The sequence below is a fragment of the Amblyomma americanum genome, chromosome 6 (genome assembly GCF_052857255.1).
Source record: "Amblyomma americanum isolate KBUSLIRL-KWMA chromosome 6, ASM5285725v1, whole genome shotgun sequence".
NCBI lineage: Eukaryota > Metazoa > Arthropoda > Arachnida > Ixodida > Ixodidae > Amblyomma > Amblyomma americanum.
Window position 1 is genome coordinate 65,794,934 of NC_135502.1, and position 20,420 is coordinate 65,815,353.

General features: G+C 44.7%; 1 protein-coding gene across 2 annotated transcripts in view; it reads right to left on the bottom strand.

The window, feature by feature from the left end:
* LOC144093617 (beta-mannosidase-like) overlaps window positions 1-20,420 on the bottom strand; it is a 43,578-nt gene that overhangs the window by 7,300 nt on the left and 15,858 nt on the right. For both annotated transcript variants that reach the window (XM_077627189.1, XM_077627188.1), the window contains exons 5-15: window positions 18,536-18,744; window positions 17,602-17,672; window positions 16,611-16,798; window positions 15,405-15,552; window positions 15,103-15,245; window positions 13,467-13,643; window positions 8,970-9,052; window positions 7,154-7,344; window positions 5,531-5,713; window positions 4,791-4,906; window positions 2,758-2,902 (exon numbers count right to left, since the gene is read on the bottom strand). In XM_077627189.1, the coding sequence (XP_077483315.1) occupies window positions 2,758-2,902; window positions 4,791-4,906; window positions 5,531-5,713; window positions 7,154-7,344; window positions 8,970-9,052; window positions 13,467-13,643; window positions 15,103-15,245; window positions 15,405-15,552; window positions 16,611-16,798; window positions 17,602-17,672; window positions 18,536-18,744 (1,654 nt within the window). The remainder of the gene's footprint in view (window positions 1-2,757; window positions 2,903-4,790; window positions 4,907-5,530; window positions 5,714-7,153; window positions 7,345-8,969; window positions 9,053-13,466; window positions 13,644-15,102; window positions 15,246-15,404; window positions 15,553-16,610; window positions 16,799-17,601; window positions 17,673-18,535; window positions 18,745-20,420) is intronic.

Genomic DNA, 20,420 nt, shown 5'->3' on the forward strand with positions numbered 1-20,420 from the left:
CATTGCCCAAGCAGATAATTTCATGGATTTGGCGTTCAACCACATTATGCTACACGGCGCAACGGTTGCCTGAGGCAAACTGGTGATGTCTGTACGGAAAATGGCTACACATCTGATCACAAGTGAGGCCCGAAAATCTAGGGCGCACATGAACAAGAGAATTAATGATTCTTGAGATGACCACCTAGCTAGTGGCTATTGAAATCTTATATAAACGTTCATCTGTTTAGCGTAATTTTGTGATGAAGCTATTTTACAAATCAAAAAGATGACTATCTCAAAACAATTTTTGCAACAGTTGACCTCTTTTCTACGGAGCCAAAAGCGTTGGAAACTTTATTTTTGCCCAGTATCTAAACAGCACAAAGTTAAGTGAACTAGAATTAAAGAAATGAATGCAGAAAATTTTACTGCACACGTTGTTTATTGCAGTTTCGCCCTGAAAATTGGGAGGGTCCAGAAAAAATAAATAAATAATAACTAATTGATAATTCGTTTTAGGGTTTATGTGGGTTTAACGTCCCAAAGTGACTCAGGCTATGAGGGACGTCGTAGTGAAGGGCTCCAGAAATTTCGACCACCTGGGGTTCTTTAACGTGCACTGACATCGCACAAATTGCTAATTCGATTTAAGTAAAGAGAGCCCGAACGGCTGGTTACAACGATACCAGTGTGACGACTTTAAACCTAGCAGATACTGAAAAAAGGGTCTCCAATATCAGTTAAAATGCATGAGAGGAATAGGACCTATGTTGTGCTGTTAGCGTAAATTTACACGAATTGAAGCGTCACAATGAAACTCCCAAAAACTGAGAACGCTTTCATGCCAAGTCCAAACGAGGACCGTAAGACGCGCAAAAAATAGTTCGAAATACATGTTACCATGAATTTTGACGTGATGGGTTTTTTACGGCCCACAAAATTCTGAGTGCAGGAGTGGTTTTGTGTCTCCATTAAAATGTCGCTCAGCATGGAGCAGAACTCAGGATATCATGCTCAGGAACACAAGGTCGTAACAGCCGAGTCACAGCAGTTAGCTAAGGTTTAAATACGGCAGTAACGGCGAAACTCTTTCTGTGCTGTGATTGCCTGGATGCTAAAGCCGTTTCAGAGCCTATTTATGCTGGTTGTAACTTGTAACTGGCTGTTCGCTTCTAACAGTACTGCACTACTAGCTTTTTTTCTGCTTACCTCCCAGATTATTCCGTATTTGCGGAGTATTCTCAAATAATTAAAAATTTTCCTGCACAATTTAAAATTTCATCAAGAAAGAATTACTCTCTCCCGACTAATTCCTCGGAATCAGTTCCTAAAACCAGAAAAGAATACACATTTCCAGGGAATGGGTAGTCTTACATGCAGCAGGCTGAGAAGCGCAGGAAATTACGTGTGGGTTCGTTCGCACAGAAAAATTTTCGAAGCAGTAGAAAACACTTAAGATGGCTGTGAATGCAAGCTAAATCAAACTATGTGATATTCAAAGGCGAGATGCTGTTTTGAAAGCCAGTTTACCGTGCGAGTGCTGGCACCAGGCACTACTCGCAGAGATCTTAAGCCTGCTTCAAGGCTATCCTAAGGGCAGCAGTAATGCGAAAACACAATTCCGAAGGATCAACCCAGAGCCAAATTTAGGGATGTTTGTATGCTTGCGTTGTTAATGGGGTTTGTGACACGATAAAGTAAGAAATTAAAAAAAATGGCGGTGGTTTAGCCCTGGTTAAAACTGGAGTGACGCAACAGCTACAGTTGGCCGAGTAGTAGAACTTGTTCAGTTGAATTGCAAAGTCAGTCTTTCGCCGCTGTTTCGCTGGGCGTTCCTTCTTCATCTTCGTCCCACTTGACACGGCGCATGCGCACATCTGTGGCAGCTCGGTTTCGCCGGCGCGCCGCGCCGCCGGCAGCAGCAGCTGCTGCGCACCACGTGATTGGTCACATGACCAAACACGTGATCAGCCACGGCGTCGCACCGCCGGCAGCTGCTCCGCACCACGTGACCAACCACGTGACAGCGTGGCGGCGCAGCCACGGGGTGGCGGCACCGCCACGCTGAAGGCTCGAAGTGCTACCGTAATGTAGCTATCGCTACAAAATACATCAAATAAATGTCCACGACTAGGATACGAACCCGCGGTGGTCCGAACAGATCAGAATAGCCGGCCGCTGCGCGAGGGCGCCAGGCTATCACCGCAACCGAACATGCCTCGTGTTAAACTGCAACGCACTCATCTGCTGTGCATTGTACACCGTCTTCTTCATCAACTAATACTACTATCAAACTAATACTGGCGCTTTGAGCTATGTGGCAGTAGAGATAGACGTGCGCTGCATGCGTTGGCTTGGACAACGTTGTGGCAGAAACATGGCACCAGAGCAATACGCGTTGGCGGTGACAACATCGCTGCGGAAACGCGGCAGTGGAGCATAGACCGTGATCGTACGTTGGGTAAATTGGCATTGACGATAAAAAAGTTGAATTACTGGCCCCTGGGTCAATGGACACCTCAATCGCGCTTTCAGGTACGTGGCGGTGGTGTGCAACTGAAAAAAAAAAACTGCTTTCGCACAATATTTCGGGCTCAGCAATGCTAAACCACCAGCACTTTTGTTTTTTGCAGGGATAGTGTCATGTTGCTCTGCTTCAACAGCGCTAACGGCCTTTCTCAGTCGGTGGGAAAATAATGCACGCTACACCACCAGAATTATATTGCTCGAAAGTGCAATTGATATGCCATAGTCTGCTCTCAATGTCCGCCTCACCGATAGATGCCCATGACGGCGCCTGCCAAATGTCGTTGAGCTGCCAGTAGAGGAAGCCCATGTTGTGGCCCAGGCCGCCCTGCAGGTAACTTCTCCAGCGCCGAAAGGTTTCCCCAGCCGTCCGCATGCCCATCGCCTGGTGTATCTACACCGAACGCACGTCGGATGTGATACATTGTTCCCAATATCACAAGAAGCCGTGCATAAAGCGAAGCAATGTGTGATGGCGGTCAACTACTAAATTAAGGAATAGACCAGACATTCACAAGCGGATAAAGAGGAAACAGGTAAGCCACTAAATATTAAATCGGGCGTATACAGGGTGCCTCACGTAAGACTTTCCACAATCTTTAAGGATAGCCTTCTTGAGTTAAAAGAGCGTTTTTCCGGTCTAGCATTGTCAGCTGTAGATTACATAAGGGTACAGCTAATACCCCTGTCACACGGGCACCGCAATGGCCTTTGAGAATCAGGTCCTTATATCCAAAGGTGTAAGGAGTGCAGCTACACGGCACAAATGTTGCGCCTTTGCAGCTAAGAGCCTTGGAGGCGAAGGCGCCCGTCAGAGGCCTTTGGAGCCCAAAGGCGAGGCCTTCGAGAACCTGAGATAGCAGTGCCACCCAACAATGTTTGAAAACATCTTATTTTTTTTTGTAAATACGAAAGGTGTGTCTGGCTTTGCTTTTTGGACGGTTGTTTATATTTTATGCCCAGATTTCATGACAGTGAAAGTGTTGCAGCTACACCGAGTGCCCTTGGTGGCCAAGGTAATGCACAAAACTTGCTGCTGCTGATCAGAGCAGTTGTTGCAGTTCTGTTAAGGAAGCAGTTAGAATGAAAAAAATTGTCTGAGCTCAACGAATGAACAGAATACACCACTTTAATTTTAAAACACTCACTTCAGTCGCCTCGAGCACAGCAGCGGGTGCTAAGCCTGAACGACAGTTTCATCTTTGGGCGGCACCATGCAGCTACGCCGCTGCTCCTTTAAGCCTTACTCCTATGGAGAAAAATGTTGCCTTTGCTGGAAAGGCCTTAAAGAAATGACGTGTGACAGGGGTATGAGACCTGCTAGCTAGGCGGCTTTTTAACTTATACTGAATAGTTAACTTTTATCGATTACTATTAGGCTCCTTAACTATTAAGAGGCATGTAAGTACATCGTAAGTAATATCCATATCGATTTCTAGAGTTTTGAAAGCGCAGTTACTCTCGGCGCTGTGGCCCAGCAAATCTTGGCGACATCGCGCCAGAATACACGTGCTTTCGACAAGCTTGCAGGCAAAGCGACATCTCCAGTGCACGAAACTCGTCCAAATAGGCAAAATTTGTTGGGCCACAGCGCCGACGGTAACCACATTTTCAGAATTCTAAAAACAGATATGTGTATTGCTTACTGCGGGATACACACTTCACAATAGTAAGGAGTATAACAGTAATAGTTAAAAGTTAACTGTTTAATATTAACAAGCCTGCTAGTTAGTACGTCTTAGCCATATGCCGATGTACTACGACGCTGACAATTCTACGCCGAAAAAAGCGCTCTTCTAACTCAAAAATCGTTTTTTAAAAAGAAATTCGGAAGGTCTTGCGTGAAACATCCTTTATATTGGATGCTATAATTGCTTCATCTGTGGTCATTCTGCCCTCTCTGTACTGTGGTAGCAATGGGAGCTAGCCCTTTTGTTTGCCTTTAGCTTAGCCGCCATCTCACGAAGTCGCTAAAGAAGCCATTTTTTGTGAAGCTACTTCAGTTACAATTTTAATTTGCTTGAATAATTGCCTGCAGTCTCTTCTATTCGGCCCCTACTAAAGTGCGCAGGACAATACGTGCATAAGGCCGCATTTGTATAAAAGCGCTTCGATTGTGACTGTATTGAAAAGAAAAGGAGCCGCTATTCCTGTATTCATTGTGCAGTGCTGTAATTGTATTTCCATTTAAAAGAAATAAAAAAATCTGTTGCACAATCCTGCAGACACTCGGATTGTCTCTCTTTAGGGCATAGAAGTCAGCAAACTGAATATTACCTTACCTGACTCAAATACGATATCATGTCATAGGCTTTGCTCGGGTCTCTGATCGTTGCCGGCCATTTCAGAGCTTTCGGATTGAAATGCCTCCTGATTGCATTCGTCAAGTACGCGTCACCTGAAATAAAAAAGTAGCAGCTTAAAAAGTCTATTACCACAACGGTAAAGATTTGTCACCAGCAATTGAATTCATTAGTCCACTTAGCATGCCAAGCACCGTAATTGCTGAGACGAAGTAAAAGCATATGGTAACGCGCAGAACTACAGTTGCTGCCATTGTTAGGAATGCACTATATCTTTTTCCGTAATATTGTATTGAGTTTTACTTTCGAATCTTGAAGCAATTGTTCGCTGACATAAGCTTCACACGATATGACATTAAGTGCCTTTTATTAAGTGAATATGTTTCGTGCCATCTTGACCTTTCTGACCTAATCGCGCTTTATAAAAAAAATAAACTGTCACTGACACATTTCACCTTTATGACGTAATCACGCCTTACGAAAGAAATAAACTGCCATTTAGAGAGCTTGAAGGACTGCCTAAGGGCTATAGCTAATCGCTGTTAATATATTCGTTTACGATGATACGCTTTGCTCGAGGAAGGACGGTTACGCCTTCGCCTCACGTGGGGGTGACGGCTGTATCTCAAGTACCCTCTTGCACAGCCATCCATCAAGCGAGAGCGCAACAGCGACAGTCTCTCTGTTTAAAGGCCCTTTTAGGAGTCGGTGGCACTCACCTAAGCGCAGGTGCTGCCTGTGCTCTAGGAACAATGTAAAAGGGTAGGCGATCATGGAGCTCGGCGCCACTGCCTTGAAGGTGTCCCTCGAAGGGTACGACTGCAGCCCGTGCTCGGACACGAACCGAGCCAATGGGAAGGTCGTCGGGTCCCACGCGTCGAACAGGTAGTTGTAGTAGTGGGCTGGAATCGACCGAAGACATCCGAGTCAATAAAACATAATTGGCTAAGAACGCTGTAACGTACCAGTGATCGTGCTTAATGTTCACTTGTTCATATACTTGCACAGCGATTGAAGTACAGTCTTGGTCAAAAGTATGCAGCCCAAGGGGTCTGCTTCTGAGCCCTGCAGCGCGGCTCCTCTTGCATACTCAGGGACCATAATCTCACGAAGGCGGTAGGACCTTAAGTCCTCAAAGCTCCCAAGCTGAGGACTGTCAGATGTGCTTAAGAGGCCAGCTACACAGCTTAGAAGCAAACCCCTTGGGCTGTATATATTTGACAAAGACTGCACATGCCGTAGGTCTGAAAATTTATCAGCGCGTAGAGAAACTGGCGCTCTGTTGACTGTTCTTTGCCTCAGTCGTCACGATTCAACCCTTACGTAATCTTATCAGGCTTGAATGGTTTCCTGTGAGTGGTATTCTCATTATCCTCAATTTTGGACACTCGAGAATGTTTTCATCTGGAAGCAGCAGTGCTAAAGTAAGGCTGAGGTTTCTGCGTGTTATTGTGTAATTGGTTGCATACTGCAGCACAACAGGAACTAGCGCAGGAGTATGAAGGCAAAAGAACGCGGTTATAACAATACAGAACGAGTAAGGCTAAACACCGGGACAGAATAAACAAAGGAGGCAGCAATCAATCTCGGTAAACAAGGTCGATTGAAATCAATCGCGATCAATGGCTTTAAAATTTTCATCCGATGGGAAAATATACAATTTTAAGAGTACTGGGTTTCCCGGTAACGCTGTTGTTTACCGGGAAAAGCTGTACTTCAATTGATCAGTGCTCGGTACAACGGCGGAATGCTCAATATATGGTTGCTGCCTCTTCACAACAGGCTAAATAGAAATTGCCATTGGATGTAGTATAAAGGAGGGTTTTGTACCTAAATAAATTTCATGCACACAAGTGGAGCCGCTCATAATGAGAGGCGATAAAAGTTCTTGCCCTAAAACCTACCTGTCAAACCGAAAAGATGCCTTCTGGGTTGATTCGGTGCTTCTAATGCCGAACGTCTCAAAAGAGTTTCCTACTACACAGCCGTACTCAAAGAATGATGGGTTATGCTTTTATAAGTTAGAGGCTTCGTACGCTGTAGTGCTACATGCATGAGTGATGATATCATGGTTCTCACAACCATTTGCAATGATTTTATGTGAACGCGAACTGATAACGTGATCTGCGAGAGGTTCAAAAGTAGCGCACAGAGTGAGAGCATTCTGCAATGAGCGTGTCACCATTTTTTATTGATAGAAAAGCTGCGCATGGCACCGGTTGTTTAGAACTTTTTCTATGCCGCATATATTTATACGTGGCGTATAGATGTTATTAACCCATGTGTAGATGACAAACATGGAAGTGTATGCTTGTATTGGAAGTGAATGGCTGAGTGCTCACTGTCGCCGTTGTTGGGACTGTTCGGGTTGACGGATATCCAGCTCGACGTTGGCGTCAGCCTGCCGTTACTGGGGCTGGACGAGAGGAATGGGCGTGACCTGTCCTCGCGCTCGATCACGGGCTGTATCGTGTCAATGTACAGCTTGCGATAGTCGCTCCGGTACTGGGCTATTCTTAGAATCATCTGAGGCCTGCAGAGACAAGAAGCAGAGTGTCGTGGGCGAGTTACTAGTAAACGCGAAAGTTGAAGGTTTGTGCAAGTAAGGACAGCCGTGCTTCCAAAACAGGAGAAAAAGCATTCGCTCAGTGGCATAAGCATTTCAAAAGAATTTTTGTTCACGATAATCTTAAGTTGCAAGGCGAGTATGTGGGAAATTTTTCTCCTCACTGCAATGCAAACTCGCAGCAATTGTGGGAGGGAAATAAATAAAAAAACATGCAAATAACTAGCTAATTATTTGAGAGCTGTAGAAACAGGTACCTTACAAACGCATTGTGGAAGCCAGTACTCAAGAAAATGAATTTTTTGCAAATACAGTTATAACCGAGAACTCTGTCCGCACTCATCACCTGGCAAACGAAAATTATTTCGAAAATCATGAGCCCATTCCAAAAAGAGCTACACCGCCTCGAACCACTTCATTCAGGAATTGCCCACAGAACCTCTTAGGCCCCAAGGATCTGGTCTATATTCAATTATTGGAGCTAGGTGGACCCACCAAGTGTGATTTATGAGAGGACGATCTCTCGGAGTAGACGTTCCTCCAGCTGCTGCTGTTAGTTCTCCGACTGAGAGCAGAACGAATTGTCGAGCTGGTAAGTATGTTTGCGTTAAAATGTCAAAACAACCAGATGCGTGATTTATTAACGGTAGTAAACATTTGGATGTAAAGCAAAGTCGAATAGCTTTCCTCACAAATTAGACTTACAAACCCTACTCGACCTCACCGAACAGTTTACTTGCCCCCCCCCCCCCCCCCCTCCAGAAAAAAAAACTAGAAACAGCGTGAGCCATGAAACGCTTGGTATAGTGGATTGTTAATCATGGTGCACAGAAAATATTGAATTATGCCCAGAAGTGGCTCAGAAATGAATTGAAGGGGCACACATGAACAAGTATAGGTAACGAAAAAGTGAAGAGCATATACTACAGAATAGGAGTATTCATTCAGTTAGCCTGGATTTCTAGGATACGCTTAAAAAAGCCGTAGTGCATGTTCTTTACACGGGCATTTCTTTTTTGGAAGTACGGTAAAGTATTATCTGCTTGCATTCCATCGCAGTTCGGTGTGTACGTGTGACATTGGTCCACCATGAATACAAAACTGTGAACAAGTGTTATTGTCTTGTCCTTTCATTTCTTGGAATTTCGTCGTACGTACTGTCCCGCCAGGAAGCATTCTCTTAAGTGTTACTTTTAAATTTATCTCGTGGAGTTAGTTATCTGAACGTCAGAGACCGTAAGTCATGAATGAAAACTTACACAGAAAAAATGTCATTTTCAGTGCCCAGATAATGACCGAATAATTTTTGCCTACTAGATATTATGCCGATAGAGGAACCATTTTCCCTCACTAAAAACTCACATCAAAATTAAGAAAAAAGTTAACACAAGCGCAGCTCGTTTCTCAAAGGACAACTCTACCAAAACTCAATAATTGTGCGTAAACTACCTAGAGCTACTCAGCGAAGTTAATAGTGAATTAGTTCTCGAAGTCAAGAGTTAAGCACAGTCTTTCAAGATGGGAATCGGGTGTACTGCGAATGCGATGAAGGCTCTCTGAAAGATTTACAAAGAACCAAGCTGTTACGTTACCACCAGAAGTATGCGATAGCCTCTTCGTTCTCGTTATTGGCAGCCCAGGTGAAGATGGATGGGTGGCGATGGAGGCGCCGCACCTGAGAAAGAACAAATATATACAAACAATTCTCACAGACGCAACATTCTTCCACTGCCAGCACATCAAGCTGGCTCGAAAAGAAGACCACTAGTAAAAATAAATGAGTAAGGTAGATGAACGAGCTGCCAATTAGGTGATGGGCGGTGTGCTGTTGTGCAGTTCTGTACCAATTCTCGGCTGTTATAAGCCCTGAATTATAAGGTGACACAAGGCTTTCACTTACGTTACATTTTCCCGCATGTCTTCTGGCGGGAAGAATATAACAATGACGCAAGGTAGCGCCAGTGTCTCAGCCCGAGAAGTCTGTAGCTCCAACGTGTCCACTGACTTGAGTTCTTTTTTTTAACTTATCTGTAGGCACGTTCTAAAGAAAGGCGTACATTAAGGGCAGATCGGTGTCTTGGGCAACAAGGTAGCGGAAAGCCTGCCCCGTGAAGCGCTCTGTGGTAATATACCAAGGAAAGTCCGTCAAGATGTTAAGAGAATTCTTTAAGAAAGCGGTGCCAAGCCATATTAGGTCCGTGTGGCGTCCACCCCGCAATCCGTGTGCGACCAATTGAATAAAAGGACCTCAAGACTCTGTACTACATTCCATTCGTACGGGTTCTGTTCGTACGCTAGTCAGGATGCATAACAAGGGTGTGACATCGTCCCCGCTATGTTCTGCGTGTGGTGCGTGCCGGACGGTAATACATTATCTTATGCGCAGTCTTCATCACAACGCGGAGAGGTGTGTCGTACTCGCCTCTCTCTCTCTCTCTCTCTCTCTCGAGAAAGGTCAAGAGCACCGCACGATTAACTTCAAGACATTGTTCATCCTCCCGAAAACCGGTCATATACGAGGGAGGCTTCCCGTCTTCTCCTAAAATTCCTTCCAGGGCCTTGGTCTAAACGCCAGATGGTGACAGCAGCAGCAGCAGATCACGATTGTAGGTTATTGTGTGCGTGGCGCCGTTGGTCTGCTAGGTCACAGATTTAAAGAAATGGCACGACTGAACTGAAAAAGAGACAGAATACATTTTGTTTTGTTCACGGCAGCAATGTTCCTGTAGTTTTCAGTGTGTTTTATGCGCAAAGCAGTCTCAGTGACTGCACAGCGATTGGCAATCTGTCACAGGCTGCTGTGCTCCCGAATGCGCTGGCTACCCTGAAAATTGGCCGCGGATATTTCGCTTTCCTTATTATTCGCATTATCTAGTATTCGGGTCACTGAACTCAGTTGGATTATGCACTATTCGTAGTTCGAACGTAGAGACTGATCACAAGGCCAGTTTCGCAGGTGTATCATGCAGAAGCACAGAGGACGAGCTCAGAAATAACTATTTTTGGCGGAGTTACTTTCCCCAGTTACTTCTCTTAGTGGCTTGTTCAACGAAATAATGTAGACAGTTCCATTTCCTTCTCGATAATGTTGACTGCAAGCAGATCGGTGATTCGATGTGATGGCGTCTTGTTGATTCGAAGCTGTTAACTTTTGTTACTCGAGGGCAAATTTCATCAAAAGGCTACTCTTTTTTTGTTTACAAAAGACAAAGAAGCAAGGAAAGAGGAAAATATCTAGCAGCCGATTCGCAAAGGACCAGGAGGAAACGAGCCGCGGATAACCACCTGTTTTAAATCCAAGTCTGCCCGCCTTCGGCACGACCACTAGTTAATTAGTTCATTTCGATATCATGCAGTTTAGAAATCAGCCAATAAATGATTATAGAAAATAACGAATGTCATACAAAACCAGCAAGCTACCACTATTTCTTCTCAGCGGCTTTGGAATTCCTCCAATTTCCTTCTCCGTGGAGAAACGCTGTCGAAAATGACCCGCCGCGGTGGCTCAGTGGTTAGGGCGCTCGGCTACTGATCCGGAGTTCCCGGGTTCGAACCCGACCGCGGCGGCTGCGTTTTATGGAGGAAAAACGCTAAGGCGCCCGTGTGCTGTGCGATGTCAGTGCACGTTAAAGATCCACAGGTGGTCGAAATTATTCCAGAGCCCTCCACTACGACACCTCATTCTTCCTTTCTTCTTTCACTCCCTCCCTTATCCCTTCCCTTACGGCGCGGTTCAGGTGTCCAACGATATATGAGACAGATACTGCGCCGTTTCCTTTCCCCAAAACCAATTATTATTATTATTATTATTATTATTATTATTATTATTATTATTATTATTATTATTATTATTATTATTATTATTATTATTATTATTATTATTATTATTATTATTATTATTATTATTATTATTATTTGCAAAAACGCCCGCTTTCTCACGTGGCGGAAATGTTTGCAGACGTGGCGCACGTCTTTTGCGTTTACCCTGTCTCAAGGAGAAACGATTCCCGAGGTAAACTCATCGGCACCTACGATGCTATGACCAGCCAAGAACTCATCGCAAAAACATTTAGCGGCGTTTGTTGATGTATCCACAGCAAACATCGGCATCGTAGCTGACAAATTGAATACCGATAGAGGTTCATTACCTCCACCTTACAGGAAGCGTGGGAAGGCACATGGATGGTGTCGTTAAGGGCGGGCAACCGGGACCTCTCCTTCAGGTAGCGTAATACGGAATGCGATCAAAGAGCTGGGCCAACCCAGACGGTTCATTACTGCACCCACGCAGCGCCTGCAAACACGTTAGGCTTTGTTGTCAAAGGAGAGCCGAAGAAGCCAAGACCGCCATTCGTTGCTATTCCGGTCGTCCAAAGACTCCAGATTGACGTCTTAGCCTGGAGAGTCTTCCGTCTCGGCAGTAAAAGAAAGAGTCAGTAAGAAAGGAATAAAAGACTCTGGGATATGCAGGCACAAAAACACGCACAACTAATTTCATTAATGCCACGGCCGTGGCATAAACAGGAAGTTTACTTTTTCCCACCCCAGTTTTCGCCTTTTCTGTTGATGATTGTGAATGCTTATGGTGCAAGGGCATCTGCGGCCAAAGAGCGCCATGGCACAAGGTGTTTTCGCGTTTTTTTTTTTATGACTGACTAAAGATGCGTCGGATGAATCCGATCAGTGTTTTTCAAAGTAAAACGCACTTCACAAAATATTCCCCTTATTGATTCCTCTTACTGATTCAGCCAGTTATGGGGAACGAAAAGAGTTAAGCTAAGTTAAGGACAACGCAGCAAGATATGAAAAGAAAAATGATACATGCAACGTTAAGAGACCGGAAGCGGGCAGAGTGGGTGAGGGAACAAACGCGGGTGAATGACATCCTAGTCGAAATCAAGAGGAAGAAATGGACTTGGGCAGGGCATGTGATGCGAAGGCAAGATAACCGATGGTCCTTAGGGGTAACGGAGTGGATTCCAAGAGAAGGCAAGCGTAGCAGGGGGCGGCAGAAGGTTAGGTGGGTGGATGAGATTGAGACATTTGCGGTCATACGGTGGGCGCAGTTGGAAAAGGACAGTGTTAATTGGAGAAGATCATGGGAGAGGATTTTGTCCTGCACTGGGCGTAGACAGGATGATGATGATTATGATGATGATGATGATGATGGTGGTGGTGGTGGTGGTGGTGGTGGTCATGATGATGATGATGGTTATCCACTTCTAAGCAGGGGGTACATGGAGTTCGGTGTGCGTTCTTTGATTGCGCCAGCAATGAACTCTTCGTTTTGCTACTCACGTGACAAACACCTTATCTTTCCGCTGTGCCGTTTGCCGCACCCTATCGACCCCATGCGGAATGTAAAATTACTCGTGGCTGTTTCCATGCCAACAAAACGCATTTGCGCTGCTTTTCTGTGCGTCGAAGGACGCTTCGTAAACTTGGAGGCTTGTTTTCCCGCGGCTAGCCGCCGTGCTCCAATCGAAGCTGAGTGTACGCCGCGCATTGGTGCTCCAGCGATAAATGTGGTGTCGGACGACCGGGGTTCATTCGATCGGTTTGGGCCACTAATGCTGGACCCCGCCGGAGGCTTAAACCTCACGTACGTACTCGAACTTGATGTTAAAGAGAAAGACCCAGCCGCGAGCTGGGCGCTTGCCTCGACTTGCCCAAAAAACGTCGCTGTTTACCCGCAATCGGCTCGTACACGCTTCCGGCTTTCTAGTTGCTTGTGCCGTGTGTATTGCAGTGAAACGCATCTTCGCCTCGGCAGGCACACCGCCCTTTCTTTTAATGTTTTTCCATCGCTTGCATCGAGCAGATAAGACTGCGATATAAAAACAGTGCGGAATGCTTTTGACGATAGCGAAAACGTTAATAGCAAAAGATGCAAGCCTGCCGACGGGAGATCTGCGGATATATTGATTGTTATGGTGAAATCTTACAACATATGAAAAAAAACTGCGCTCATACGCTGTTTCTCGTGCAAAATGTTTTTGTCCAGAAATTTTGGGTATGACACAACAGAAGACGCCTTTGGACGAAAGTTTCTGATGAGAAAATTAGATAAAAAGGAAAAAGTACTTCACCTGCTGCTGGATTTCGGTGGCGACGTTCTGGAGGAAAGCTGCGTTCACAGGGTACAGGCTGACGGCGAACATCATGTCTTGCCAGATGAGAATTCCCAGCTCGTCCGCAGTATCGTAGAAGTAGTCGGACTCGTAGACGCCGCCACCCCACACACGAAGCATGTTCATGTTCGCCTCCTGCCGTGGAAGTAGAGCAGGTGTGAGAATTAATGTGGTGGCTTAGGTAATAAGGCGCAGTAAGAAACACTTGGATGAAATTAGCGAGTGGGACCAATGAACATTTATTTTCTGACAATAAAACTTTTTTTGAAACACACAGATCTAATGTGGAGAACAAAATTAAGAATTAAGGACATTTGGATCGAGTTTGCAATGAATCGGCTCCGTTTTACGCGAAGACTTGAGAGTTACATGAATCTAAATCGCGTCGATTTGCTCTAGTTCAGTGCAGCCAAACGATGTTATCGCAGCGTACTTGAACAGAGACGTGCAAACGTTCATGACTCTCTAGACAGTGACAGGAAAATCATGATGAAAAAGATTACGAATAAGATAAAGATAAGTTTATTTGGCTCAAATATTATGTCAGGCGATACTCCAAATCAGACAGCAAACTTAGCGCGTGGATGCCAAGATATAAGTGCGTTGCAACACGCCCTTCCGCGGGATAATGGCTAGAAATTTCTTTATACGATAGTCATTTTTTTAAAGGCATGTAATCCTCTGGTGTCAACACTGCTCTTGCAAAACAAAACGAAAAACAGAACCTCTTTTCTCTGCCCGCGGCCAGAGAAATGATTAGCGAGCGGCATGAATTTCGTCATCCTAGCAAACAAAACCGTCCAACGCCAGTCAAAATCGACCCAGAGAAACAGAATGCAGGTCGGCACGTTACCATGTCAGCCAGGTGGGAAGATATGAGGCAAAAGCTGAATTTTCTCTCTTCTTCAGGTAAACACCGGTCATGAAGTTCACCCTTCACAATTCATTCTTTTCTACTTGCCTCAACTACCAACTCATTCAGCCTTTTAGCGTGGCTCCTGCTTTCAGTAACTCCTGTAGAGACATACTTAACATGGACTGCGCAAGCGAGTGAAAAGTTTAGATGTTCGCGGGAGCTACCTGACAAGTGCGCTCAAATCTTTCGACGTGAAAATGATTTATACATTGCTGTAAATAGGGGGACAAAAGAGGTTAAAAGTGTGATTACTACATTATTTGGGAGGCTCACAAAAAAATTTGAATTCTTGCTTGTCTCTGGCTATTCCCCTCCTGGCTCTCATTGCAAGCCAGAAAATTCTTTCGAGAGCGTTTATTGGTAGTTTGAGCAATACTCTGGTAATGTCTCTAATTCAACTCTGTAAGATTGGTAATGTAACTTTGTGTTACGCATGCTTCTGCTGTGGGTTCTTAATGCAATCTTCAGAGATTTTATCGGTAAACTCTGTCTTTCAAAAGAATTGTTTTGTAGTGCAAAAAAAAATATGGCACTGTCGTGGCGTTTCTTTATTGTAATTCACATAAGCACATATTAAAACTTAAATTCTCTGACACATAAAACTGAAAACCAAGGTCTACTACACCAAAAAGTAATTTGCCGCTTGAGGTCAGACAAATGGCATATAACAAGACGCACCTTGGTAGCAAGCAGCAAATCTTTGACATATTCGTTTGTCACCCTTTCGGGAAAGCTATCAGCTGGTATCCAGTTGCTGCCTTTAGCATAGATCGGGACTCCGTTAATTTTGAAGTAAAACTCTGTTCCCGCGCTGGAGCCAGCTGTCAAAAAGCAATCAAAGCAAAGTTAGAACTTCCACGAGTATCAGTGATGTAGTCTTTCACGACAAAGAACTAAATAGATTTTGGAAGCCAAAAATATGAATCTTTCTCTGCCTTTGTCAGAGCAAACGTTGATTAAGTCGGTACAAGAGGACTTACCGACACTGTCTTGGTTTAATTCTACCGTTCGAAAACCGAACCGCGCAATCTTCATAGCGTCTTCTCCGTTAACTGAGATGGTGACGTTTAAGTTGTACAAATTTTGGTCGCCGTAGCCAGAGGGCCACCAGGGCTGGATTTCCATACTCTGTAGACAGAAAACGAATAGAAAATCATACATGAGCTGAATTATGCCGGATTAAAATACATGTAAAAAGGTACACTTTGCCACATTGTGATCATGTTGCACAGTGCGGGACGAGTAACCCGAGGGCGTCGTTTTTATGAGCTGCAAACGCTTCAAACGTACAACAATCTCTTCAGCTTAAAGACAGATGAAAGAACGAGATATTCATGAAGCTGCCATTAGTGTAGACCCTTAGACCATTAGGCGCAGACCCTGCCGGAACAAACTCTTTGACGCGGTTAAGTGCAGGCAGTGCTTCTTAAAGAATATTTTTTACCGCCTAACGGCCGTAATTTGTAACATGTAATGATAAAAAAATGCCGTGAAAGTGTTTTAATTTTAAAAATTGGTTGTGTCATTTGTACTACATCACAAAGCATCAATATTTTATTAAAGGGCTATTCCGTAATAACCTGGTCCGCTTAAACCTGAGTCGTGACTCTGAGCACTCCTGGTGGCTTACGGCATCAAGCTGCACTCCACACAACACTGTGGCGAGAAGCCTGCGAAGCCAGTACAGTTTCCGCGACGCTGCTTTAAATTGGACGTCTGCAACTAACAAGCCTGAACGCCCAAACTTCTCCTCACTCTATTTTCCCACCGCAGTGCGCTGTGTTCTGGACTGGGTAAGAGGCTCTCGAAATTTCTTCCATCTTGGCATCGTGCTATATGTTGCAAAACTGGGCACAGGCTGAATAATGGAAACGCGCGCGTTTTGGAAACGGCGAGGGAGCCCGCAGTTGGTTGGAGGCAAGGGCACCCGCGAGCTTGCGACATTCGCCTACTCAGCTCTGCGCATTCCGTGGCTTCCAACGAAAGTGCGCCGCACAACGATGGTTACCGGGAGCTCACTGGGACCCGAGTGTGTTTATACCTGGGAGTGTTTCGCAAGGCATTAATTGTTGGTGCTTCACAAGACACTACATGCGCGCAAAGAAAAGGAACATTTGTGTGTTCAGTGAGACAGAAAGACACGATGTCCGGAATTAGAAAGAAACAAGCAGGTGTAGAAAGCTTACGTCAGGAATCACGATGGAAAAGTTCAGCCTCGCTTCGCGTGCACTTAACGACTTTAGCGTAACTGGATGGCTGTAGAGGGGGCGTCCGTCTAGGGAGATCCTCGCGGTCCCGTTCGTTGCCTCGCTCAAAGACGAGTCATAAAACACTGTAATGTCCAGTATCCACTTGAAACGACTGTTATGGATATCTGCAAAAGAAGAATAGATTACAAAACTTAATTTCTGTGCCCCCGCGGTAGCTTAGTGCTTATGGCAATCGGGTTCGATTTCGGCCGCGGCGGTCGGATTTCTATGGAGGCGAAATTCTAGTGGGCAGTGTACTGTGCGATGTCAAGAACCCCAGGTAGTCGGAATTTTCGGATCCCTTCACTACCGCGTCCCTCATAGCCTGAGTCGCTTTGGGACATTAAACCCCCATAAACCATAAACCTTAAACAAAACTTAATTTGTTGCAGACTACAAATACTGCGCGATACGTTGTGGCAACACGGGACAACTTAACATTTCTGATAAATTACTTCTGTTTTCCGGGAACTGTGTTTTTCTATACGCGTTCTGTGAACTCAAGTTTTTTTATGTGTTTAGTTTTAGGCTTTTACGTAATTTAACGCCCCAGAGTGACTCAGGTTATGAGGGACGCAGTAATAGAGGGCTCTGGATAATTTTGACCACCTAGGATTCTTTAACGTGCACTTACATCGTACAGTACAGGGGCCTCTAGAAACCGCAGCAGTCGAAATGCTTCCGCAACGCCGGGGACTACCGTCTTTCGGGTCAGCTGTTGAGCACCATAACCAATGTTGTGTGTGTGCTTGTGTGTGCTCGCGTGCATGCGTGCGTGCGTGCACACACAATACAACACGAGAATACTTTACGAGAGCACTTGCTCTAAGGTAATACTCTTCGAGAATACATACGTGTCTGCATTGTCCGCAGTTATATAACCGACCAAAACGCCATGAAATAGGATTATTTGAGATAGGCTGCTTACTCTGCCCAATAGGTGTCACTAGTATGTCCCGGATTTGTACACCGTTGTATCCTTCCAGTTCAATGGACTTCCTGCAATGAACAAATGTAATGCGGGATGAAGACGCAACAAAAATTTTCGCCACCTGCAGGACTTTCCTAATCAAACATGGAAATATACACACGGTGCCGTAAAGCCTTTGTAACCATAAAATACGTTTAAGATCCCAATGCAGTAAGCACTCTTCTTTCTTTTCGTTTGTACTGTACACAAATCATTGGATATATAGTGCCGAATATAACGTCTCATCCGCACTCTACAAATGGACCCTAAGGAACAATGTCGTAAGTACTCAAAGTTACTAAGAAACATGACACGTAACGAACACCACTCTGAACAGCGACAACAAGAAAAGTAGAGCAAATACAGCATGAAGGCGCCTGAAGCATGCGTTTAAAACGCACATATTGGCGATTTTTAGAAGATGGGAACCAACTTTGGGGGCCCCAAGGAAATAGCGGAACCGAGTTATACCCACGCTCAACTCGATCACATTAGAATAGTGGCGGTTAGTATGGGGTCTTCTTTAAGCCGCGACGCGAGGCTGCAGTTCACTGATTGTAGCGCCATTGCGGCAGAGATGATAACTGTCAAAAGGGAATATTAAACATTTAAAAACTTTTCTTCTTATATATTTGGTTACTTCTTGCAACAGTAAATTCTCTACGGCACCTCTTTCTCTCTTTTGTCTTTCACTCCCAGCTTACTCTCTTCCTCTACTGCGTGGTTGGGGTGTCCACCGAGATGTGAGACAATTACTGCGCCATTTTCTTTCGTCAAAAACCAATTTTCAATTTTTACTTTAACTGTCGAGTGCTGAAAGAGGTAGTGATTGGAAAAGTGAGAGACGTTAAAGGTAAATAATGGCCATTGCTTTTTCATTTCCCCTACTTACCAGATGCCAGTCGAGGGGAAGGCTGGTCCCCAGTCCCAACTGAAGGAGCAGGGCATCTTGCGGATGTAGTTGACGTGGCACTGGCCGTTCTGCACCGACGGCGGACAAAGCGGGTACACGGGGTACGACGACTGCACCTGCTCCTGGTGCTTGCGCAGGGCGTAGAGCACGGGGGATTCGCAGCTCACCACAATCCTGTTGCTTCTTCGCTGAAGGGCAAACGAAACAAGCACTTCAGATGGTGCAACGAAGTCTACATAGATTGCGTTCCGACATGCATGTTCCTGCCTTAGCTAGCACTGCCTTTATTTTGCGTGATCCCGTGCAGCGGTCAAGGTGACACGCGCACAGCGTGTCATGCATTGGAACCAGCAACTTGAGAATTTGGAAAAACAGAACGATATCTGCGTGGTGGAGAAGTATTCAAAACAAAAAAAAATTAAACACCGTCTGGAAGACGTTGAAGTAACGAGCGTTAGCTATTTGTTAGCGCAATCTATCGTAATTGCGAGCTGCCGAGTGCTGATGCCACGGCCGCCATGTTAAGCCTAACCATAACTAAATATTAACCTAATTAGGCGATATTGGTGTCTAACATGTCCTCATCGAGTTCGTTACGAATATGCCATTAGTTAGATCATGAGGTCATCGGCTAATTATCAGATAATAATTTTATGCCCAACCATAACTGATTATTAACATAATTAGTTAATACTGCTGTCTAACGTGTTTTACTCATCTGGAGGAATCCAAATATCTAATTCGTTTTATGATTACTTCATTAATTATTGAGTTATAAACGATTAAACATAGTCACGTGACTAGTTAATTATGGCGTCACCAAATCAGTGACCTCACCAATCAATCACCAATTAGATATACTAATGACGTCAACAATCAATCTCCAATTAGGTTGCTATGACAATTTACTATGGAGGCCGCCATCTTGAATTCCTCGGACTTGAATTCCTTGAATTCCTTGGAATATTTCACGCCGAAGGGAGGTGGTAGCAGACCCCGAGAAATCGAGAAAGGTGATGAAGAGCTAACGCTCCTAAAAGCTCTGATTCTTTCTTAGGGCTAGAGTACAATCTCTATCGCCAGCTTGCCTCGACCTAGACTCGAAATTATCGATACGGAGAGGACGCGTGCATAACTGGGAACTTTCCGAAATGCGCGAGAAAAAAGAAAGACGCGCACGAATGAATAAACTTACAACGCAGGTGAGCGCATTCAGTGTCCTTTTTCGCACAGTTTTAATTTAGCGGAGCAATAAATCAGCGCTTCCAGTGCGCCTGGTGAAAACCGAAGCTAAAAACTTTGCTTTTATAATAATACATACGAACACTACATCAAAATCTCGACATCGGCTTTCACAGATGTAGTATTTTGTGCTCAACAACAAAACATCTTAATCATTTTGGTAAGATTAATAGTGTTCTTCTAACCGTTGAAGCATATAGTACAGTGCTTTTTGCATTCTAAAAAAACGAAAATGCGGCATAAATGGCCACAGCTATTACTTTCAACGCTCACCGACACAATGCTTCGATTGCTTATACTGGACAGATCTCTTTTGCGAAGTGTGTTACTACTCACCAAACAAGTCGCTGTAAAAATAGAGATTACGTATGTCGAAAGCCTAACGTTGGCAAATTCGGCGCCTCAAAATATCTTTATTGGTCTCCATTAAGCTCACAACTTAAGAGTGGGTTAATGATTCATTATTGCGCACCATGAGTAGAGTATGTCACGTATTTCAACTATATGAAAAAGTTTCCGTTCAAAGTGCTGCTCTGCACTCAGGAAGATTTGCCTCGCATTACTATTTCTGTAATAACCGCACTGTCCTGCGTCATGGATGGGTCCTTGTTTCATGGCGCCT